Source organism: Chanodichthys erythropterus, chromosome 18 (genome assembly GCF_024489055.1).
Source record: "Chanodichthys erythropterus isolate Z2021 chromosome 18, ASM2448905v1, whole genome shotgun sequence".
Classification (NCBI taxonomy): domain Eukaryota; kingdom Metazoa; phylum Chordata; class Actinopteri; order Cypriniformes; family Xenocyprididae; genus Chanodichthys; species Chanodichthys erythropterus.
In genome coordinates this window covers 22,210,447-22,236,864 of record NC_090238.1, presented here as the reverse complement: position 1 = coordinate 22,236,864, position 26,418 = coordinate 22,210,447, and the positions used below count along the sequence as shown (strand labels likewise).

At 35.1% G+C, this 26,418-nt stretch overlaps 1 protein-coding gene across 1 annotated transcript in view; it reads right to left on the bottom strand.

The window, feature by feature from the left end:
- crybg1a (crystallin beta-gamma domain containing 1a) overlaps positions 1–25,886 on the bottom strand; it is a 47,359-nt gene extending 21,473 nt beyond the window's left edge. Inside the window, exons 1-2 of the mRNA XM_067366616.1 lie at positions 25,501–25,886; positions 2,345–2,492 (exon numbers count right to left, since the gene is read on the bottom strand). Of these exons, the coding sequence (XP_067222717.1) occupies positions 2,345–2,492; positions 25,501–25,802 (450 nt within the window). The 5' untranslated portion in view covers positions 25,803–25,886. The remainder of the gene's footprint in view (positions 1–2,344; positions 2,493–25,500) is intronic.
- Positions 25,887–26,418: the final 532 nt, after the last annotated feature.

The window sequence follows — 26,418 nt, the reverse complement described above, 5'->3', positions numbered from 1 at the left end:
GACTGAGCATGCAAGTAAATGTAATTATGATACATTAGATATTTGATTAAATCTTATTTAATTTTATTCACTGCAGTTTCACTTGATGCTAGTGACATATACATGAAAACTGGATAAGTTTGTCCGATCACAATCTAGGCATTGTTATTTAATTAAGTACAACACTGAACTGAATGAATATTCATTAATTTAAGTATTGCTTTGGATGAAAACATCTCCTAAATAGCAAATAACATAAACCATAAGCATTGCTAATAACTTTTTTTTTTAAAAGGGAAGGTGTGGTCTTTGTTTGGAATCAGGTGGTTATCCATGGAAGGATAAAACCTTGAAGTTCTCTTTGTCATGGACAACAGAAAGGCCAGCCTTCCTTAACACTACTATGAGGATTTTGTTTGACTTCACTGTTGTATGACTTTGACTTTAGTTTTCTCTCAGAAGGTCAAACAGAACAGTCTAATCTTTGGTAAAGAGACACCCAGAATAGAGTGGTGCAGGGAGGACATTTCCTTTGGGGTTTCATAATGGGGTTTTTCAATTTATAATTAAAATAAATTCATGTGGTAAACATAACTTGACAATACTTTGACATTTTGTTCTACAACGTAAACTACACATGCACACTCACACCCTGTCTTATCTAGTTACGTATTAGAAACATACGTTTTCAAAAATAAAGAACTACTTCGAAATTTGCATTTACGGTATGGGTGTGTGTAATTTACGTCGTAGAACAAAATATCAAACATCATCAAGTTATGTTTACTACAAGCTATATTTTACACATAAATTTCGAAAACCCCATAGGAAAATAGGGAACCGAATTAGTCTTCTGAGTTTAACCGTCATCCCTGCATTACTCTATTTCCGATCTATTTAGGTAATGAGCAACCTGACTAAAAGTGGACAGAGTATCATAGAAACATAAATTACAGGGCGTATATATGTTTTTTTGTGTATGGATAACTAACAAATGGACATGTGGACAAACTGACTTTTTAAAATAAATGTAATATATATATATATATATATATATATATATATATATATATATATATATATATATATATATATATATATATATTTGTATAAGGAAAAGTGTACACTTTAGATCTCTATATGATATTGACAATTTATAAATGGATTTTGTGATTACATAGCCTATGTAATATTTAATTATATATTTATATAATTCATTTAATGTTTAATTTCTATCCACATTTTTTTTTTGTTCTTTTGATGTCCATACATATTATAGATCTACTGTATTAATGTCTTTAATGTGTAGTTCATTCAGTTGTTCAGCCTGTGCTGCCCTCTGCAGGCTAATGTTGGAGTTAAAGGTATAGTTCACCCGAAATTGAATATTCATCATTTACTCACTCTATGAGTTTCTTTGTTCTGTTGAACACAAAAGAAGATATTTTGAAGAATGTTGGTGACCAAATAGTTGATGGTAGCCATTGACTTCCATAGTATTTTTTTCCTACTATGAAAGTCAATGGCTATCTGGTTACCAACATTCTTCAAAATATCTTTTTTTGTGTTCAACCAAAGAAAGAAACTCATACAGGTTTCGAACAACATAAGGGTGAGTAAATGATAAATGAATGAATTTTCAATTTCGGGTGAACTATACCTTTAACAACATCTGAAGCGGTTCAAGAGATGGTTACGTCATGAATGAAACTGAAACAGGTCAGCAAATTGGAAAACCAAATATAAATTACCTTGGCTTATATAACTACTTATTTCTCTAACATCAAACCATTTTTGTAAATAAATAGCCTACAATGATTATAAAATGAATGTTTAACAAATTGTAACTGTTTTTATCACTAGTTGCTTTGTAATAAGTATTTTTTGCATTAAGTTAAACCACAGCACAAGAAACAATATAAAAACAATGTCCTTTGTTTGTGAACACATGATTCAACCAAAGAGTGCACTTAACAAAAACCAAAACAAAAGAACCAAATAAAACACAGAGTAAATTTCAAACAGATTCAGCGTCTGTTAGTGTTTGTTGTACAAGGAGCTGTGACTGCTGTAATCTGATCCTCTGATGAAAGTAGAGCAGCAGCTGCCCAAGGCTATAGCAAACTAGTCTCAGCATAGGAAATCCAGTCAACTTCCTCTTCCTTACAGCAAACTTTAGTTATGTAATCAAGGTCAGTATGTTCCTTTTTTTTAACAGGACAAAGTATAAAGAGAATTTTAATATTCATGCAAGGATTAAAAGACATATCACCTCATGTGATGTCCATTTCATGTCCACATCACAAGATCCACAGCTTTACAGTCAGACAGACAGAGAAAGGTAGAGCTACCTGGATCTACCTACCTTCCTGTGTTTGCGAGTAGGAGAAGTTGGGTCTGTAAGGGATGCGAGATCCAGGCTTATTGTGGAATTGGACCGAGAGCGGACAGGGGTGGGGCAGGTGTCGGTCATCACATAGTCTCCCGTTTGGATGCTCACCTCATCAAAACTCCTGTGGAACAGAGAACCAATTGTTTCTGTAGTATGGAATGACTCCCAGATGCCTTAGTTTGAAGTATCATTGCAAAAGACTGAAAGTGGGCTCTATAAGACTGAATTTATTTTTTTCTGTATTAACTTGACAGATAATTTTCAAATTACTTTTCATTACAATTAAAAGAAGAAACAAAATCCTCTCGTGTGAATCACATGTAACCAGTAAAGAACATGTTCTTGTCACATTTCAACCCAAAAACAAAGCAGGAAAAAAAGAAACTATAGGAAAATCATAATATAATATAATATAATATAATATAATATAATATAATATAATATAATATAATATAATATAATATAATATAATATATAATATTTTTTACTCTTAAGAGTGTAGCACAATTTGAAATATCAGTGTGTTTTTATAAGCACATTTATACAGAATACCAAGCACAACAGCTGCACACACTAATAGGTGTTGTGACACTACAACAACAGGACGTCTATCTTTTAGCATTAAAGTGCAATATGAAGAATTCATGGGAACAGTTAAGCATGCAGCATTCAATTCACATTAAAGGGTTAGTTCACCCAAAAATGAAAATTTTGTCATTAATTTCGCACCCTCGTGTCGTTCCACACCCGTAAGACCTTCGTTGATATTCGGAACACAAATTAAAGTATTTTTGTTGAAATCCGATGACTCAGTGAGGCCTCCATAGCCAACAATGACATTTCCTCTCTCAAGATCCATTAATGTACTAAAAACATATTTAAATCAGTTCATGTGAGCACAGTGGTTGAATATTAATATTATAAAGCAATGAGAATATTTTTGGTGTGCTAAAAAAAAAAAAAAAAAAAAAAGACTTATTTAGTGATGGCCGATTTCAAAACACTGCTTCAGGAAGATTCAGAGCATAATGAATCAGTGTATCGAATCATGATTCGGATCGCGTGTCAAACTGCCAAACTGCCAAACTGCTGAAATCATGTGACTTTGGTGCTCCGAACTGCGGATTCGACACACTGATACATTATATAGCTTCCTGAAGCAGTGTTTTGAAATCGGCCATCACTAAATAATGCATTATTTAATGCACCAAAAATAGTAATAGTAATATTGAACCACTGTACTCTCATGAACTGATTTAAATATGTTTTTAATACATTAATGCATCTTGAGAGAGGAAGTGTCATTGCCGGCTATGCAGGCCTCACTGAGCCATCGGATTTCAACAAAAATATCTCAATTTGCGTTCCGAAGATTAATGAAGGTCTTACAGGTCTGGAATGGCATGAGCGTGAGTAATAAATGACAGAATTTTAATTTTTGGGTGAACTAACCCTTTAATTGTCATCTAGGTGTCAAAAGGGCTTCCTTGTGGAATAAAGTTTGACACTATAAAAACTGTTCTCAGAAAAGATTTCTCCATTCACTGTTGTGTCAGTTCTTAAAGAAAATGACCCACACTGGCTTCAAAAGTATAAAGTTAGAAAATCTTGTCTAGGTATTGTGCAAGTTAACTATTGTGCAATTGAACCACTTTGCAACATACTGTATAACCACCAGGGAGCAGTCTAAGATTAGTTTTGCTTGGTTACACAATTCTGCTATTGCCTTTTCCTTCACTGCATCCAAAATAACATACTTCCCTACTAATTAGTAGGTGAAAAACAGTATGTGACAAAAGAAATATGTCGAATTCACAGTACTCATAAAAGAGTGGGCAAAAAGAACCTGAATTACCTACTACTTCTGGCGAGATTATGCCGTGTGCATACGATGAACACTTTACTATCCCATGAGGCCACGGGAAAACTATTATTCAAAGTAATTATTCAAAATAAGTTCCTGCTCAAGAGATTATGCTATACACAGCCTTGGTGTTTATTCCAAATTATTATTCAAGTGACAATCAGTAGGATTGCTGTACAATAAACAGATTCAGATTTTAGTTTTTCAAAGAAAGTGATTTATTTCTCCTATCTTATAAGATAACTGGTATCAATCTCAGACAGGTTTGTTAAATAGTTAGCCAGATTTTCTTAGGTAAATGGAAAACCTACTTAAATTGGTTATTCCACATTATTAAGCAAGTCACAATCCTCAGGTAATATGGGGAGCAAGATCTTTCTGAAGATGAAAAGCAAGAAGTGGTGCAATGTCTTCCAAAAGGCATGAAAACAAATAATGCTTTAGAAAAACTGAATAGAGATTGACGAACTGTCTAAAGATTTGTGATTGATTTAGAGCACAGAAGAACCAGGTCAGATAAAGGCTTATTAAGGGAAGTTTCTGTCAAGTTTCCAGTTGGTGTAAAAATATATATTTTAAACATTTTTTTTGCAGTGGTATTTTTTGCAGCATGGGATAGTGCATTGTCTTGCATGAAAATCACTTTATATCATAATGCACAATCCTTCTTTTTATACCATACTATAGCATAAAATGGTCAGTTAGAAACTCCACATATCATGCAGAAGTCATTTGTTTGACAGAAACTTCCCTTATTAAGCCTTTATCTGAAAAGGTTCTTCTGTGCTATAAATCACTGACCAATCTTTTGACAGTTTGGCAACTTTATTCAGTTTTTGCAAAATATTAGTTGTTTTTATGCCTTTTGCAAGACATTGATTGCACCATTTCATGCTTTTCATCTTCAGAAAGATCTTTCTTGCTCTCCATATTGCATGAGAATTGTGACTTGCTTAATAGTGTGAAACAACCACTTTAAGTAGGTTTTCCACTTACCTAAGAAGACCTGTCTAACTACTTAAACCTGAAATAAAACAAACAAACACTTTCTTTGAAAATCTAAAATCTGAATGTTTATTGCACTAATATCCTACTGATATGCCACTTGCATAATAATTTGGAACACAGTGCATGAAAACTGTATAGGATATGGTACATTCGCCTTTGGGAATCATCATAGTTCTGCGACAACTTCTGTGCCCCATAGTGCAAACATCTGTTAGAAATATGAGGAAGATGCAGAAATGATCTGTATGTTTCCCTCCTTTTTCGAGAGAAAACAGTATCTGAATGAATAGTAAAAGCAAACTTTACAGCAGGAAGAAAACCTGAACACCATTCAGGGGAAAAAGACAAAAATGTTCTTCGACAGGTTTGGATAGTAAACGAAAGCCTCACAAATCTTCAGCTTGCAGCATGTCTGATCAAGTGGTTCTGATGCTTGACTCATCACATTAAAAAATTCACATTAATTCAACTGCAATAAGTGGCTAATGACATTCTGGTTTCTTAATCCAAACCATCAGCCCTGCTTTATCCTGCTAGTATCTGAACTGACAAGATATGGTTGTAGGCTTAAAAATCATGCTTCATATTGTGAATGACACCCATTTGTTTAGCTATGGCTTCAGAAAAGGGTTAATACTTCAATTTCCTCTTTGACTGTTTGAGCCCTCCAGGCAAATACATGAACTGGCATGTGTGTCAGTATGGGAAGCCATGATCTCAGGGCTATGGATGCTGAAAGCAAACAACCTGAGAGGCCTGCGGGTTTTCATATTTAATCTGAATAAGCCATGCTGTTTAAGATTTTGTATCATCTACAGATATCCATGAGTATTCATTTCAGTGCATTTTGAATTCTTTCATTGTTTACGTGACACACATACTGTCAATTTTCTGTCTTTTCAGTCGACCAAGCCTATTTACAGGATGACCCAATAACACAGATTCTGGATGTAAAATGAGATGCATCCAATTATGAAATATCGATACTGTGACTCAAATGTGTACAGCAATCTAAAAATTAAAAGGAATTGCCGATCTACTGAAACTTGTCTTTTCCCTGACTCACACAGATTTGAGTAATAATATGATGTGTGTTGACCTGTCACATACAAAATTTGATTATGTATAAAAAAAAACACGATCTTAACATAAGTGTTCATCCAAACACAAGTGCCGCCTTAGAAGTATAATTTTGTCATTATTACTGAATGATACAAGCATCCATGTGATCACAGCTCATCACGTGTATATTCAGCTTTTGTCCCTGCCACAAATTGTAGATGAGAGCATCCGCCAATTAAAATTAAATAAATGCAGGCGTGGCAGAGTTCTATGAATGACAGGCGTCTGAATTTCTGGAAATCTGTTGTGATTTCTGTGGAATTATGCTACTGTTCAAGCACTGCTTGTCAGTCTCACACCAACATACAACACAATGAACTATTAAAAATATTTTTCGTTACTTGAAATAAAGCTGAAATATAATAGAAATATTAGATGAAAAACTTTTGTGAATCACAGTCTTTAACTTCAGTTTTTGCTGCTGACATCTTAAATATTCAGCTAAATAAATAAAACTTGTCCTTTTTGGCCCGGTAAAATTATCACTAATACAGAGAACAACTGAACTGAATAAATTACTTCCAAATGATGTGAGAGCAGTGTTATTTATGGATTTTGGAAAAAATGATTCAATAACAGGACATTCAAACAATCAAACTTGGATTCTAAATCTATAATCAAAGAGCTTTATGTTATCATTACTTGGGACAATGCATTTGGGAGGGTTAGGGTTCTTTATTTAAGCAAGCAAATATTTGTAAGTGCTTTGCGCTAGTACAAAGATCCCCAGCAGAGGCTACTCTTACTAAGACCGCTGTCTGTAAGGAGCATTGGGCCGCACCTGACTGTTACATAACACTGACATTCTGACCCAAATCCACACACATTCTGACCGCCCCCCCAAAGACATAGAAAACAGTCTATGCTGCATAAGTTGCTTGCAAGATAAAAGTGTTTGTGTGTCGGGGTCATGTGTATATAAAGGGTTTTGTGTGTGTGTGCGCACACAGTGAAATCCAATGCTTTTGTGTACAAGGTCCACATTTTATGTTCATGTTTACATTCATCTGAGAGAGTGTGCCTTTTGTTCTATATATGATTGTGTCTGAAATTACTAGATAAACACATGCCAGCTTTTTTTTTTTTATCCTAATGTATAAATCAATATTCTTCAATACTTGATACTTATTAAAGACTAACACAAGTCCAAAACACATTATTTAAAGTGATAGTTCACCAAATTTCAATTCTGTTCACATTTACTCACACTTAGGTTGTTACAGACCTATGGTTTTCTTTCTTCAGTGGAACACGAAGGAGAAAAGAGAAATGTTGAATGCACTGGCCAATGTTTTTCAAATAATGAAAGTAAATGGTGAGCCAAGATGTTAAACTTCAAAATGACAAAAAGAAGCACTATAAAAATATCATAAAAGTAGTACATACCCTAGTAAAAAAATCTATTTAAAATACATTTATTTCATACTAAGCATACTTCAGATCCATTAACATATTTATTGACATATCACTTAAGACTTAATGATATAAAATTATAATTAAACTTTATTTGGAGTATTTCTTTATTGCGCAATGCACATTTCTTAATATTATGCCTAAAAAGTCTCACTATTCTTTATTCTTATTTGTGTTACACAGACGAAAGAAAATTATACAGGTTTGGAATGACATAAAGGCATATAAATGATTTTCATATTTGCGTGAGTTATCCCTTTAAAAAAACAAACTATAAATACGATTGTTATGAGGATAAATAAATGTGATCAGGTACAGTAAATGTGACCAGAAACTCATCTGATGCATCACTTGGCTTCATGGTACAGTTTCTACCCTAACCTTAAACAATTTAATGTGACAAATTACACACAATAAGCTGTTACACATAATGTTGGGAGAGCCACACCCCTTCATTACATAAAAACAGTTTGCATACAGAGCGTCAAGTGCTTCCATGCATTACTGAAAATTCAGGAGACAGGATGTGTGAAATCAAGCAAGGAAAGGCAACAGACCACAGGATCAGGATAAAATAAATAAACAAACAACAAAAAAAGCAATGCAAAATACAATTTCATGGAATAAGTACTGATGGCCAGTAAGTTTTCTTAATTCACTTAATAATAATGGCAGGTGTTGCAAAAACCTTAAACACAATTTTGAACTGCAGTTGTTATTCTTGAATAATAGCAAAAGTGTCTTCCTACTTTTAAAACAACAGTGCATATGAATACTTTTCAAAAACAGTATTAATGCATTGCAAGCTCATCATAAAAGATTCCTCTGAATCAGTGGTGTAAAGTATTTGAGTAAATATAGTTATTGTTCTTAATTATCTGTACTTTGACTGAGTATCAAGTCAATTTATTTAGCAACTTTTACTCTCTTCTTGACTACATTATTGATCAAGTATACAGTGGGAACGGAAAGTATTCAGACCCCCTTAAATTTTTCACTCTTTGTTATATTGCAGCCATTTGCTAAAATCATTTGAGTTAATTTTTTTTCCTCATTAATGTACACACAGCACCCCATATTGACAGAAAAACACAGAATTGTTGACATTTTTCCAGATTTATTAAAAAAGAAAAACTGAAATATCACATGGTCCTAAGTATTCAGACCCTTTGCTGTGACACTCATATATTTAACTCAGGTGCTGTCCATTTCTTCTGATCATCCTTGAGATGGTTCTACACCTTCATTTGAGTCCAGCTGTGTTTGATTATACTGATTGGACTTGATTAGAAAAGCCACACACCTGTCTATGTAAGACCTTACAGCTCACAGTGCATGTCAGAGCAAATGAGAATCACGAGGTCAAAGGAACTGCCTGAAGAGTTCAGAGAAAGAATTGTGGCAAGGTACAGATCTGGCCAAGGTTACAAAAAAAATTCTGCTGCACTTAAGGTTCCTAAGAGCACAGTGGCCTCCATAATCCTTAAATGGAAGACGTTTGGGATGACCAGAACCCTTCCTAGAGCTGGCCGTCCGGCCAAACTGAGCTATCGGGGGAGAAGAGCCTTGGTGAGAGAGGTAAAGAAGAACCCCAAGATCACTGTGGCTGAGCTCCAGAGATGCAGTCGGGAGATGGGAGAAAGTTGTAGAAAGTCAACCATCTCTGCAGCCCTCCACCAGTCAGGGTTTTATGGCAGAGTGGAAGACGGAAGCCTCTCCTCAGTGCAAGACACATGAAAGCCCGCATGGAGTTTGCCAAGATGGTGAGAAATAAGATTCTCTGGTCTGATGAGACCAAGATAGAACTTTATGGCCTTAATTCTAAGCGGTATGTGTGGAGAAAACCAGGCACTGCTCATCACCTGTCCAATACAGTCCCAACAGTGAAGCATGGTGGTGGCAGCATCATGCTGTGGGGGTGTTTTTCAGCTGCAGGGACAGGACGACTGGTTGCAATTGAGGGAAAGATGAATGCAGCCAAGTACAGGGATATCCTGGATGAAAACCTTCTCCAGAGTGCTCAGGACCTCAGACTGGGCCGAAGGTTTACCTTCCAACAAGACAGTGACCCCAAGCACACAGCTAAAATAACGAAGGAGTGGCTTCACAACAACTCTGTGACTGTTCCAACCCGATCTCACGGCAATTCGTACGTATTTTACGAGGTGGCTAAATCGTATGAATTCATACGACCTCACTCGTACTAATTCATACGTTTTTTGCTAAATCGTATGTATTTTACGAGTTGACAAATTCGTATGAATTCATACGAATTACCTACCCCAAACCCCGCCCCTAAACCTAACCGTCACTGGGGTTAAGACAAATCGTACGAATTCGCACGAGTGAGGTCGTATGAATTTATACGAAATAGCCACCTCGTAGAATAAGTACGAATTGGTCGTGAGATAGCGTTGACTGTTCTTGAATGGCCCAGCCAGAGCCCTGACTTAAACCCAATTGAGCATCTTTGGACAGACCTAAAAATGGCTGTCCACCAACGTTTATCCCCAAATCCAGGTGTGAAAAACTTGTTGCATCTTTCCCAAAAAGACTCATGGCTGTATTAGATCAAAAGGGTGCTTCTACTAAATACTGAGCAAAGGGTCTGAATACTTAGGACCATGTGATATTTCAGTTTTTCTTTTTTTAATAAATCTGCAAAAATTTCAACAATTCTGTGTTTTTCTGTCAATATGGGGTGCTGTGTGTACATTAATGAGGAAAATAGTGAAAATGAACTTGAATGATTTTAGCAAATGGCTGCAATATAACAAAGAGTGAAAAATTTAAGGGGGTCTGAATACGTTTCGTACCCATTGTATGTATTCTTTACACAATGAGCAATGCATGGCACCTAACTTTTTCTGCAGCACTTTATTTCTGCTACAAAAGAAGTTATATCACCATCAACAGAGCACTGAAGGTAATATCTTGTGTGTTTTGTTCTTACCCAAACTTGACAACAGGCCACTTTATGCGAATTGACTGTGAGTGAATTCACAGGTAGTTGCTGAATCACAGGTGTTTCATATATGAAATGACGACATGGCTGCATGTAGGCTTTGACTAGTTATTTTGCTTAACATTATTTTATTTATCAGTTATACGAAGAGACCTTTTTGAAGGATATTGGTTTATTTGTGCCCTTTTTGAGCACTTGAGCTTAACTGTGACTTGAGTGTTTGTAGACGTTTTAGAGACTCCTGTGTCAACATTGATTTATCAACTGATCACATCACTATCAACTCACAAATCAACTGTTTCTTGTTTTCTCTGGCATGTCTCTTGGGTACGAATTCAGTACTGTTAAAATCAGACACTCTAAGACTTTTACTCAAATGGTATTAAAATGGGTGACTTGTAACTTATAATGGAGACATTTTGACTGAACTTTTGACTCTACATTTATTGAAGTGTGGTTTTTAGATACTGCTTACACCAGTGTTTCTCAGCTGGTGGGTTGTTTTGAGTGGGTCAGTAGTGCGTGTAGTCAAAGAAACAACAACCATAACATAATAAATGAATGAAAATCTAAATGTTTTTCTGGTGCGATACATTTATTTTGAAAGAAGTGCATGAAAGCTTTTGACTCAACTTTCAGATATTTTACTGTACTCTTAAATTGCCCACACTGTATATCATATCACTATATGAAGAGTTTCGTTGCAAAACGAGATAAATCCATTTTTTTAATTTTTCAAAAATCTTGTTTTTTTGGTTGTGCATTCCAATTAATATCAATTCAACTGCAGTTGGTTTGTTTTGATTTAAACCTTCATAACTTAAAAATACAGCTAAGTAGCACCATAAAACAAAATAATAACATGATAACATAATAATAAACATGTTTTGACAAAAATGTTAAAAACGGATTTATCTCGTTTTGCAACGAAACTCTTCATATATAAAGTGCAAAATAAATGCAACGTCATAGTTATGTCATCAATTAGTATGTCATGAAATAGACAAAAAGTATCAATAAAGTATGGCTAACGCATGATGTACCACATGGCAGGTATGTCATTGGATTTGTATACAGGTGTGATGTTCATTCTATCCATGATCATTTTTGTTGTGTAGTTGCCATGGTAACTTTACTTCCCGTAACTTTAACCCAAAATAGCATTTTATTTTCATTTTTTGTTGTTTCTATATTTTTGATGACTGTGTCTCATTCCAATGTGACAAAACTAGTTTGGGACTGCTATTAGCTTCACCTTATACTGTTCATCAGTGTAAGTGATATTCTTAAAGTTGTGTGTCATATGCAAAGGAAAGTGGCAGGGTACTTGTTTGTATGTTAACCATTTTTGAGAAATAAATTAGCTTCAAATTCCTAAAAATTTGCAGCTTAATAAAAATGTGGGTTCCATGGCCAAACCAGTTTAGAACCACAGCTTTACACATCTGCTTTCAATCATTAGATTCAAAATGTAAGATGCTGAGCTGCCACTGGGGCTGTTTTCTTTCTTTCTTTCTTTCTTTCTTTCTTTCTTTCTTTCTTTCTTTCTTTCTTTCTTTCTTTCTTTCTTTCTTTCTTTTTCTATAGAGCAGTAATGACTCATTTAAAAAAAAAAAAAAAGTTTTCACCCTTGTTTTATCTTGAGCTGAAACTCCCATAACCTTTCATGATGATTTCATTTTAAACACACACCCACACTAAAAGGTTAACCTAAATATGGTCACGGTATTTAAACAATGTGGCCTGGTTGGTTTCACACAGTAGGCTTTACTGAAAACGTCAAATCAATCATTTTAATTTTTAAATGATTATTATCCAATTATTATTTTTGTGTGGTAATGGAGCAAAGAAGATTGGTAAATGAAAACTTCTATTGTGGCAGATGGAATGGGCATTACTCAGTACACTGTAACTGTCATCATTTACAAATGATAAAAATGAAAGGTTATGGGAGAAGCTGTCATTATATAACTTCAATCAGTATGCCTTTTGTGAGACACTTATTTAATATATATTAAAGGTGCAGTAAGTAGATTTTGAAAAACACTGTTTGGAAGTTAGTTGGGCCGACACCAACAACAAACATGTAACCAGTCAGCATTAGGGGTGTAGCTATAACAGTCGAGGAGACAAAATGAGCAAGGGGGAGATTTGAAAAAAAAAAAAAAAAAAAAACTGCAGAAAGAGAGATGATGAGACACAATACAAAAGAGCTCAAAAGAATATCACTGGAACGAAGGTTTATGTCTGGACAAGATCTTTAGGACCAGCGTTAACATTAGAAAAGCTTTCCAGAGCTGGAGAGAGCTAAGCGGGAAGGCCCGAAAACAGACGCAGAGGCTGCTTTGATTCCGCTTCACATGTGAGTAACATTGGGTTTGAGTGTCATTGATTGTCTGGAGCTGCTATACTTGGCGACAAACAACAAACTCCTGTGTGTATTTACTCTTGTGTACTGTACGTTAATTTTTTATGCTTCCTTGTCGTTCATTCATCAACTGCACTTTATTTTTTGTGAAGCATTTTGTTGCACTTCAGCTGTGATAAACAGACATCCTCTCTCCCATTGTGTGTGTAACAGTTTCCAGATAGTGAGAGTTGAGCAAGTAAACCACTGCACACTGACGACCATAGAGAATGAGGTGTTTAGCATCATTGTTAGTGCACTCGCCTGTCAGCAGCGATCGGGCCGGGGTTTGAGGCCGACTCGAAGCAGGGTGGTTAGGATTGGAGGGGTGGGTTTGTTTGGGTTGATTTCAAATATCAACAATGTCAAACAGTGTTTTTTAAAAATCTACTACCGCACCTTTAATGATATTAATGATATCAATGGTACTAAGGATAATATATAAATATATACTCTATAGAAATAAAGACTAAGGTATCTCTTAGAGTGGTAAGTGGGGAGTGGTAAGAGTTAACAAGTTTAAAGGTGAATCATTGTAATAATGGTTTGTTTGAGTCCAGTTCACCTCTTCTATCCAATGCTATTCTGCTACCTCTGTTACTAATCCGCTTACAAACACACAGTACAAAAAAGGCAGTACTCTGACCCATCTACATGTGTCTGTCAAATGTATGCATGGCTGAGTTCCTAAGCCTTCCAAGATAATTCCTTTAAGTTCCTTTCCTGTAAACACACGTCTCCCTGTGTCTGCATTCATCCCCCTGGGATTATGTGTCTTTTAGAATGTTTCAATTTTTGGTTTTGAATTCATGAGGTTATGGATGTCACTGAGTTTCCCCTCAGGATGTGGGTTTGATATCCCCACTAAAAACGTATTTGATGCAAACTACGCAGGATGAAAATCACTGAATCCGAGCATCATGTGACGATATCTCCTCTTACAGTAAATATGATATTCTCTCAGGTGTTTTGGAAATCGTCTCCAAAATAATAGATGCATTCATCCCAAATACATATTTTTTTGGTCTATAGCCCAGTATATAGGATTTTCATGAACAGAAGAACCAAACTAAATGTCTTTCCACCCTTGATAGATACATGATCAAGGTTTAAACCTCAATTTTGACTAAATTTGCAGTACTGTTCTTATTTTAAAGAATATGATATAAAAAAAATTACTATTAACAAAAAAACTTCCCTGACTCAACATGATTTTTTCCCCTTTATCCACCTTGTCATTAGTGATTCATAAGTAAGTACTAAATACAGTTTGTGAGGTGTACAGAATGGGAATGAGTGGATTCTCATCTTAATATTATAAGAAGAAAGGTAACAAATATGTTTTAGCGCTGCCAAGCGATTAATCGCAATTAATCACATTCAAAATACAAGTTTTACATAATATATGTGTGTATTTATATATACATAAATATACACAGCACACACACACACAAATTATGCAAACAAACTTTTATTTTGGATGTGATTAATTGCGATTAATCGTTTGACAGCACTAATCTGTTTATTTATTATTGTAAATGTATTTAAATTATCCCCTTACATTTGTTCTGAATAACTGCATTTATATACTAAAAGGTATCTAAACAGTGCATGATTAGATTCAAGAGAAACAGTCAGAGAACCATAACTACATTGATGACAATACCGTATTTGTCGAAACAAACTTTATTTATTTGATTTTACACTGTTGCACTTGCCGTGGACCCCCCAAGAGCTTGAACACAATACAAGCCTCTAACAAATAGAACCTTTATTTAATCAGATTTCTGTGAAACGTGTCTGGGCCGGTTGAAACATCTCTCAGTGAGCCTAAAAAGTAACTTTCAAACTCCTCTTAACAAATCTTGAATTTTGACAGCCTAGATATGCATCAGCCCTTCATATTCACATGCAGATAAGACAAAAATATGCATGATAAGGGGGGAAATTACAAGATTAAAATATCAGAAGCAAGTTATCACATTTTTATCAATAGGCAGCCAACTGCAACAAAAAGAGCCATAAATCACCTTGCTTTTGGCAAAAGCATCAATTGCCTTTGCCGAAGCTTAAAATAACAAAGCAGAACCGTTTTTGTGATATGCCAGACAATACAAACTGCATCATCACAAATGAATGAAAGCTGTTTTCTCATGTCTGTAAAAAGTTTGCAAACAGCATAAACAATATCATTTGTCAAAGTTGGAGATAATAACTTCCAGTTTTTAAGTCTGCCTTTATTATTATTATTATTATTATTATTATAAAAGTAGGTGCTGAAGAATCATATTTTTAGTAATTCTCCTCAAAAGTTACATGGAACACTATATTAAAAAAAAACTTCAGAGCAAAACTGGTTTCACTGGTTTTATTAGGAAGTTCTATTAAATCACAGCTTATAGAGTGATGATCACTTTGACAGGCAGACATGTAAAAATACAAAAAACACTGTTTGATATAAACTACAATGGGTAGGAGTGATCAGCTTCTGTTTTATCTCACTCACTGGGATATTTCCCAACCACTCTTTGCACATTCCTGCAGCATGAGTTTATGTGCTTATAGGAACATGCAGAGCTGCCCAAGACAAAGAGCTTTTCACACAAAAAGAGGGGTGAAAGTCAAGAGCACCCACCCTCCAGCACTTTTCACCAAGTTATTAAAACTGATGAAGAACTGATGGTCTGTGATGATCATCTCTGGTAAAAATATGAACCGTTTCATTGTCAGTGGCATGCAAACAAATGAACAATATAGGTCACATCCCCTTCTGTACATGTGTGAAATTTTCCTTAAAATAAAATGGTAACACTGTACATGTACAAGATAAGATTCTGTATATTAACATTGGTAAATGCAATTATGGCTAACATGACATAAAAGAGCATTTATTAATCTAGCTTATACAGTATACATTTTTATCATTTTAATTGTATAAATTAACCTTAGCTAATGTATTTTTAAAGAAGCGTGAATTAAAAAAATGAATAAAAGTAAATTAAAAAAAAGTTTTTCATTGTTACTTTGACCTAATGCATTAATAAATGTTAACCTTATTGTAAAGTGTTAGCAGTAGAATGTATACTGAGATACAGACATGTTCCCTTGATGTATTAAAAAAAAAAAAAGAAAGGAATCAAAACCAAAAGCTATCAACTGTCGTCAGGACTGTGCTGTTTATTTTGTGTGTGTGTGTGTGTTGCCTTGGCAGCAGAAAATTCAAAGCAGAAACATGATTTGTTTATCATGCCAAATCTGTAAAGAAACCCTAAATGTGTCTACTAAACAACATGAAAATATAGGTGCTTCAAGCAAAAAGATTGTTTCATAAAAACACTAAAGCTTTAAAACAATGGAAGAGATTTCCTGGAAGAAGATGCTAAAAAAACATGCTAAAAACTTTCATCTATGACTGTTCTGAGTGGAACAAATCCTTCTATTTTTGCTTTACAAAAGCATACAGTGTTGCACATCCAGATGTTTGCCAACCACAGTGAGTCACTGCTCATCCAGAGCTTACTAATATATGCCTGTTTTAGAACAAATCTGGCAACAGTAACAATTACTTTCTGATCGTGATCCAATCCATGCAGAATTTTCACTTAAAGGTGCAGTAAGCAATTTCTGAGAAACGCTGTTTATATTTGAAATCACCAAAACAAACACGCCCCTCCCCAAAAGGATCTCACCCCTATTTTGATCAGCCTCCAAATTCAAGAAAAACCGATGTAACTGATCGGTAAGAGTTGCCGCTTGCAGTTGGGGAGGAGCTGAAAACAGAGATGTCAAGTCAGACACTCTGCTTCCCGTAGTGATGCTCATACTATGTTTGCATACTTTATCAAAGATGAAAGGAATTAAATGCAATATTTGTCAAATACACAGACATTCAGAGATGTTCAACAAAAAGTTCAACATAAGCCAATAAATTCCATTGAAGTGGGGTCTATGTTTTTTTATCAGTTTAATTTTGATAAACATTACACAATATAACGTTGCAACTACATGAAAAGAGATTAAAATGTTTTATAAAACGGTTAGTTCCTGTGCTTGATTCTGATTGGTCAATAGCTGTGTTTTATTCACGATAAAACACGGCTATGACCGCTTCACCCAACGGTTCTGTGTATCACTACACAACAGCCTTAGCAACCACTCTTAGCAACGTAAACTGTATGTTCTCAATTGATATTGTTCATTATATCTTACTGTAAGCTTACTGTATTATGTGGAAGAGTGAGAAAGAAATTGATTGAGCGAGTTTATTACCTGCATTCAGATTTAGCATTTTCCTTCAGGTCAGTCCTATGTTCATTATAAAAAATCTATATAAATGTCAGATGTATTATCCTGTCCTTTTAACGGTTAAGGGGTTTTCCTGTGACTGACGAAGCTAGTCGAAGCATTTGTCAGTTGGGTCTTGTTCCACGTCTTTTCAATGCAAGTCTTTGCTACTGACTGACACACACATAAAGAGTGTGTCTTTACCCCCATCTAATGGCGTAATAATGTAACTTCTGTTGCTGTTCACGGTCAGGGACTATTTTTTTCCAGCGGAAGGAAGGCTTAAACTAAAAGTTTACTTCATGAAATTTGCATTGATGCATATTTCTGGCTTTAATATTTTTATTGTGTGGTAACCGTTTTATAAATGCAATAAGGTACTCAAGGCTAATGCTGTATCGTTAATAAGTTACGGCTGAAGGGCGTTGTTAGGCTTCGTGTCATGCCTGCAACTCCTTCAGCCGTGAATTATTCACGATACAGCACAGCCTCTCGTACCTTATTATAGACAAAATTTATAACTGGAAATTTCTAGCCTTCAAGTCAGGCACCAATCTGTTTGCGCAGCGCTGCATGAAGTGGAACAAGCCTTATGCAACACAGGCTCCTTCCCCCTAATGAGTTTATATGCCCCTTCCTGATGATTGGCTCAAATAGTGTTTTGGTGTTCAGTCCAATCCACTTTCAACAGCATTTTTCAGAAAATTGTTTACTGCACCTTTAAAACACACAGGTTTGGCTATGATTGTGAGGGTCTAATGTTTTTAGACTCACAAATATAGTCAAACATGCTGAAAACAGACTTTTAAGGACATTTTAACTATTTAAACATAAATCCCAAATAACCAAACAAATTTTTAATGTATTTATTTATTTATTTTAATATGGGCATGTTTTGTGTCTACTGATATTCAATAGGTTTGTGTGATGTTGGGTTTGGGTTTTGGCAAACATCACCTCTGTATAAAGAACATTGCATCTTAGAGTTGTCGCCACTAATAAAGAAAAACCACCATGTGTGTTTGTAGAAATGTGTTCTGTTAGCATGTTTATGTCATGACAACAAAGCTTTCAGCAAATATCAGTCATCATCATGAAGAGCTGGATTTCTCTCAACCCCCACCTGCCCGCAACACACACACAGACATACGCCCTGCCCACAGGCAACTTTAACTAGCTCACAGCAGCTCTTTCTCATTTTCAACTGATCAGTGTTTCCACACAGTGTGGTCATAAACAGTTTGGCCTGAGTTTTTAATGCCCTGAAAAGGCTAATGGACCTGCTGTGAGTCACTTTACTTTTTCAAACTGTCAAAGCTGCCAACTGTAAATGTATATACGTGTTTTTCTTTTAATGTATGCAGTCTGCTTCTGTTGTGTGAGTGACCCTCAATCTTTTCTCTGATCACACAGCTTTTTAGTGTTTAATAGAGGTGTTTAGTGTTTGATAGATGAATCCTGAAAAAAGCCTGATATTTGTGTAATCTGCACACAACAATCCCCTTGAATTCAGCTGAGCTGAATTAAAGGGTTAGTTCACCCAAAAACGAAACTTCTGTCATTAATTACTAACCCTCATGTCGTTCCACATCCCGCAAGACTTTCATTCATCTTCAGAACACAAATGAAGATCTTTTTGATGAAATCTGAGAGTTTTCTGTCCCTTCATAGTCAGCTACGTAACTTTACAGCTATAACACTTTAATGATTCAAAAAGTTCAAAAAGAGATTGTAAAACTAATCCATATTAATTGAGACGTTTAGTCTGAATTTTCTGAAGAGACACGATCGCTTTATATGATGAACAGATTTAATTTAGGCTTTTATTCACATATTTATCAACTCATCAGTTGTGGTAAACAGAACCTCAATCATGTTTACTTGACGTGCGAGAACCAGTTAGGGTCATTCTTATGTGTTACGCAGCACATTTGAGCATCTGGAATAGGTTTGTTCTCAAGCATGAAGCAGATTCGGTTGCGCTTCTGTTTATGTTCGCTGATCGATGTTTATTTTTGTCTCAGATTTCATTAAAAAAAATCTCCATTTATGTTCTGAAGATGAACGAGTTTTATTGGTTTGGAACGACATGAGGGTGAGTAATTAATGACAGAATTTTCATTTTTGGGCTTAACTAACCCTTTAACAATCACTGAGCAAATTAGATTATCAATCAATAAAATTAGTTATAAATCTAGTTATTTCAGAAGTGTCAGTTCATAAAATCAGATTAAGCCACAGCAGTATAATACATATAACTGTCTCTATAAATAGACAAAGTCTATATTTTGTATATATTAGATTTATAATGCTCTTTGTTCAGAAGGCTGTGACTCTTGCCTACAGTAGCAAGAAAATTCTTGCCAGTCCTCTTCATCTGTAGTCAGTGATGGCTTTACTTCCTTTAAAATTTGCCTTTAACAAATTACGCACATAATAATCTATAATCAAATCAAATTAGGCTACTATTCTGTCTCTCTTGCATCATCTGTTATGAAAGTAGGATGATATATCACTTATATCAGCCTACTTATTGAAGATTAAATACAAAACAAACTTTCCTTTCTATTTTGTCCCAGGTTTAACTTGGTTCTGTGACAAGTGAAAAAAAAAAAACTGAAAAGTGTCTAGTCGTGTGATGTAAAGTCATCTGCCCAACTGAACTCATTTCTACTCCTGCAGTGATACTATTTAGCTTATTCATATGAACATAAATTCATTTAAACAGACTCACTGAACAGTGCCAGGTGTAGTGGAAAGTGGCATAAGCATGGAAAAGCATCTCATAAATACTATTAAATACTATTGCAGAAATTGTTCATTATTGACAATAATAGTTATTTTTAGGTTATATGTCGTTATGCTTCCATACATGTAATCGGGAAAGAACAGACCACGGAATTATACAACAGATTTCTTTATTTTACTTACTAAAACAGAAGCACACGTGAGTCAATAAATCTAAAAAAGCACCAAACTTATACAGGAAGAAACCTGCTATTGAAATACAAGGATGTCTCATCCCAGTAAGCAAAAGGTGAGGGCCTAAACTAGTCAAGCAAAATCTTGCCACTTGAAAAAACAAAAGCATGTTTGTCTATTTAACGACATGTACTCTACATCAATTCAAACAAAGCTCCCCATCAATCTTGATTACACAAGATGAAATTAAATCAACAGTGGGATAATGAACACTGCTGAATCTTGTCGGATTCTGCTTTTGTGTCCAAACCCTTGATTGTTCAACACAGACGAAGCCTTGCTAGAATTGTGGGAATAAAGAGTGTTTTGAACACTGGCTCAGTGGAAGGCAACTAGTCTTTAGCGATTAGAAATGTAGCAAATCTTGAAATCACAGAGACGCGGGCTGATCAGCTCAATACAGATTCAACAGTGTTGTCAAACTGCTGACAGTCTTTCTGTCTTCACACTGTTATGTTATGATACAATCCTGAAATATATACAGGATGTCCTACTATTGTCTCCACTATGCTACTGTATAGTACATGGTACAGTACAGTCCACAATGTTGCCATTTTAACAGATAAACCTATGTCTAATTATGTACATATTACATATGTACATATGTACATATATGTACAATTAGACCAATGATACTTCAGTATATAATGTCAATATAGTGTAAAATCGAAGAATATATATATATATATATATATATATATATATATATATATATATATATATATATATATATATATATATATATATATATATATATATATATATACACACACACAGTGGGTATAGACCCACTTGCAGCCTGAAATGAAGACGGACACAGTTTTTGTTTTATCCATATGTATTTACTCAATTTACTGTGCAATTTATAACATCCAAGTAAAAGATATAACTTCAACATGTCATAAAAAAAACAAAAATAAATAAAAAACAGAATCACAGAGTTAGATAAAGGATCACCCCCTTGTGTCAGTATTTAGTTGAACCACCTTTTGCTTTAATTATAGCCTTTAGTCTGTTGGGATGTGTCTCTACTACCTTCGCACATTTAGACTTTGAAATATTTCTTCTTTGCAGAACTGCTCAAGTTCAGTTAAATTTGATGGTGAGCATTTGTGGACTGCAGTCTTCAAGTCATTCTTCAGAATATCGATGGGGTTTAAGTCTGGGCTCTGACTAGGCCATGCAAGGACATTCACATTTTTGTCCTTCAACCACTGTGTGCTCAGTTTTTCTCTGTGTTTTGGGTCATTGTCGTGTTGGAAGGTTAACCTTCTTTCCATTGACATCTTTCTGGCAGATTTTCCTCATTTCCTCATCCTATTGTTTTACTGTAGGAATGGTGTTATTTGGATGGTAAGCTGTATTGGATTTCCACCACACATATCGTTTGGTGTTGAGGCCAAAGAATTCAATTTTAGTCTCATCTGACCATAACACCTTTTTCCATGTGGTCTCAGAATCTTCAAGTTGTGACTGCATGTGGCCTTTCTTGAGGAGTGGCTTTTTTCTTGCAACCTTCCCACATTTGTGGAGAATTTGTGATATTGTTGCCACATGCACACAATGACCACTCTTTGTCATAAATTCCTGCAACTGCTTCAGAGTTGCTGTAGGCCTCTTGGTAGCGTCTCTGACCAGTTTCCTCCTGGTTCTTTCATCCAGTTTGGAGCAACGTCCTGATCCAGGGAGTCTGTGTTGTACCAAATACCTTCCACTTCATAATAATAGACTTCACTGTGCTTCTAGTTATTTATAAAGCCTTTGAAATGTTTTTGTATCCATCTCCTGACTTGTGTCTGTCCACAACTTTATCCCGGAGATCTTTTGACAGTGCCCACAGTTGACTGTTTGCTTCAGTTGCACTACCAAGGACTGAAATGTTCCAGGAAAGCTCTTTTCATGCTGAGCTAATCATAATGACCACATCTGATCACAGTTGAAAGTCAAATGACTTTGTGTGCCATTGAGAAGGTGTTTAGCTACACCTGATTGAGTTTTTAGTCATTTTTAGGAGGGGATGATCCTTTTTCCCACTCAGTGATTCTGGTTTTTAACTTTTTATTTTTTTTATGACATGTTGAAGTTATATCTTTCACTTGGATGTTATAAGTTGAGTAAATACAGATGTATAAAACAAAAACTGTGTCCTTCCTCATTTAAGGCTGCAAAGGCTGATTATTTTAAAAAAGAGGGGGGGGGGGGCTGCGTTCTATACATACATATATATATATTATATATATGTATATTATATATATATATATATATATATATATATATATATATATATATATATATATATATATATATTAGCCTACAGTGGTGATCAGAATTATTGGCACCCTTGGTAAATATGATAAATATGACTATAAAAATAAATCTGCATTGTTTATCCTTTTGACCTTTAATTAATAAAATTAGCAAAAATCTAATCTTTCATTGAAGGAAAAGAATTGAAAGTTGGGGGGAAAATCTCATTATGAAATAAATGTTTTTCTTCAAAACACGTTGGCCACAATTATTGGCACCCCTAGAATATTTATGAGTAAATTATCTCTGAAGTATATTCCCATTCATATTTACATTTTTTAGCACACCAGGGTGATCATGAACATGAAATTGTCCAGCCATGACTTCCTGTTCCAAAGGAGTACAAACATGAGGAAACACAAATGCCAAACTCCCTTAATCATTCATCACAATGAGAAAAAACAAAGAATATAGTTCTGATGTGTAGCAAATGATTGTCGAGCTTCACAAAATAGAAAGTGGCTGTAAGAAAATAGCTGAAGCAATGAAAATGCGTGGTGAGAAGGAAAGTTTGAGTGGCCAAAGACTCTCCAAGGATCACAGCTGGAGAATTGCAGAGATTAGTTGAGTCTTGAGTCTCAGAAAGCCTAAAAAAATGATCAAACAGCACCTACATCACCACAAGTTGTTCAGGAGGGTTTCAAGAAAAATCCTCTGCTTTCATCCAGAATCAATCTCCAGCATATTCAGTTGTTAGGCACAACTGGAACTTCAAATGGGACCGACTTCTATGATCAGATGAAACTAAAAAAGAGCTTTTTTGCAGCAAACCCACCAGATGGGTTTGGTGCACTGCACACATGAATAAAAAGTACCCCATGCCCACGGTTAAATACACTGCTGGATCTTTAATGTTGTGGGCCTATTTTTCTGCTGGAGGTCCTGGACATCTTGTTCAGATACATGGCTTCATGGATTCTATGAAATACCAACAGATAAAAAAAATCAAACCCTGGCCGCTTCTGCTAGAAATCCAATAATGGGCCATGGTTGGAGCTTCCATCAGGACAATGATCCAAAACAAACATCAAAACCAACACAAAAATGTGTCACTGAGCACAAAATGAAGCTTCTGCCATGACCATCCCAGTCCCCTGACCTGAACCCTAAAGAAAATGAGTGAAGTGAACTGAAGAGAAGAAGCACCAACATGGAGCTGGGAATCTGAAGGATCTGGAGAGATTCTGTATGAAGGAATGGTCTCTGATCTCTTCTCATGTGTTCTCCAAACTCATCAGTCATTATAGGAGAAAACTCTACCTTGCTGTTACCTTGGCAAAAGGAGGTTACAAAAAGTACTGAATAAAAGGGTGCCAATAATTGTGGTCAATGTGTTTTGGAGAAAACCATTTATTTCATAATGTGATTTTCCCCCCCACTTTCAATTCTTTTCCTTTAATGAAAGATTCGATTTTTGCTAATTTTATGAATTAAAGATCAAAAGGATAAACAATGCAGATTTATTTTTATAGTCATCTTTGATCATATTTACCAAGGGTGCCAATAATTCTGATCACCACTGTATATAGGACCATGTTGTTTGTGTGCCAGTTTGGTACCAAATTAATCTGATCTTCTCTCTTACCATCAGACCAGCAGGCCTTTAAGTTCATTGAATACTGTTGCTGTCGGTACCTAAGACATGCTTAAAACTTAAGGGGGGGATCGTGCATTTTCAGTTGCAGCTCCCTGTTTGTGGATCTGCCACTTCTGTAAACGTTTTTAAATCTTTGTTTAAGACATATCTTTTTAAAATGGCTTATGGGCTGGAGTAACTGCTGCATATGGTTTTATTTTGTGTGAATTTATTGTTGTCTACTTTTGTGAAATGTTTTATTCTCTTGTTTTATTGCTAGTTTAACTCATTTTGTCTGTGCAGCACTTTGGTCGGCCCTGTCATTATTAAATGCACTATATAAATAAATTAAACCGAAACTGATTTTTTTATTATTATTTATTTAACCCACATAAACAATGCATTTTTTTTTTTTTTTTTGGTAAATGTTGTTTTGCAATTTCAGTATTTTCAATGGGGATTCTTATTATATTCTCATAAAAGTAATTAGTTTTTTACATCAACATAAATAAAGATAGTAGGTGCAGCCAGCATATAAAAATATACATTTTTTGCAATTATTTTACAATTTCACAATGAGAATGAGACATTTTTCCATTATGAGGAAGGAGGAGGTGCTTAACTGTCATGATTCAAAAAATGCTTCATTGATGAATAATTCTGCAGTAAGGCTTCATTATCTTTATGCAAGTTTATATTTTATGCAAAATATAACTTATTTTGAATTTCAGTTGAAATATGACTTATTGACAGGTTTTGTGAAATTCACAAAAATTAAGATATAAATACTTATGAATCAAAGTTGTATATGAATCATGACATTTCCAAATGTTTAAATTAACAAATTATCTGTTGACCATATTTGTTAATGACAATGATAAGAAAGTTACCCTAACGAAAAGTTTTACCAACTCACTACTAACATGAAATACCCCACTGAAAAAAACAAAACAAAAAAAACAACAAACAGCCTTAGCTAGTTGAAAACCTGCCAGCCTGGCAAAGCTGGTGTTGAGTTTGTTTAGTTGGTACAGCTGGTCTCCCAGTCTGACCAGCTGAAAACTGACCCCAAAAAACTTGCGCTAGTGTAGCACCAGTGAACGTGGAGAGATGCATGCCAGCATATGGTCCTCATTGAAAAATTCCCATGACAGATATTTGTCAGAAAAGAGCATTAGAAATTATATGACAGATCACTCACCTGTGGTTGAACACAGAGTCCCCTTCTCCGGAACTGCTGAAAAACTGTTTATCTTTATTCCTACTTTTGGACCTCCAGGTCGGAAAACGTTTCTTTTTCTTCTCCCTGGGGCTGGGGGGCAGTGAGTGCGGGAATGAAGTGGCATCTTCAGGGTTCGACGGTAAAGTCATGGACGAATCTCTGATACTCGCGCGCTCGTCTTCGAGTGAAGTCCGCCACAGACCCTCAGTTCTTTCAGCATCCCTGGATTCCTTACCTACACTCTTTGACTTCCCAAACAGCTTCTTAATTCTAACGCTCATGATTAAGTATTTACGACATGTACAAAGATAAAAAGTTCCCTTTAGTCTAACGAAGGTGTCAAAACTGAAAGTTTGAAATGCGCACGCTTTGTTTGCCGCGCGCTGGAGATTTGGTGTTATTCACGCGCTCCTGAAGCTCACAGGAGCGTGTTGGGCGGAGCGCGCAGTTCAGGTTTGAACTTCGTTGATAATATCTTTCTTTTAAAGCAGAAGTTGGTCTGAGCTGTAAAATTTCACAAGAGTAGATTTTAAAAATGAACATACTGGAACTGGAATATATAAACATGTTCTGAATCATCTATTGTCAATTTACAGTGCTTATTTAATTAAATCCAATCTTCATTTGCAGTGTGAAGCAACCAGTCATTTTCTTTCGAATGGAAAAGGGTTATAGCGCCTTCTGGTGGTCTAAATATATTAAATGAAATCTGAAACTCGCAACTTGTAATTACATCATATTTTTTCACATTACAATCACAATGAAGTTAATATATTGTAGATGTCATATATATATATATATATATATATATATATATATATATATATATATATATATATATATATATATATATATATATATATATAATGTTCCTGTAACCCTTTAAATACGGTTTCA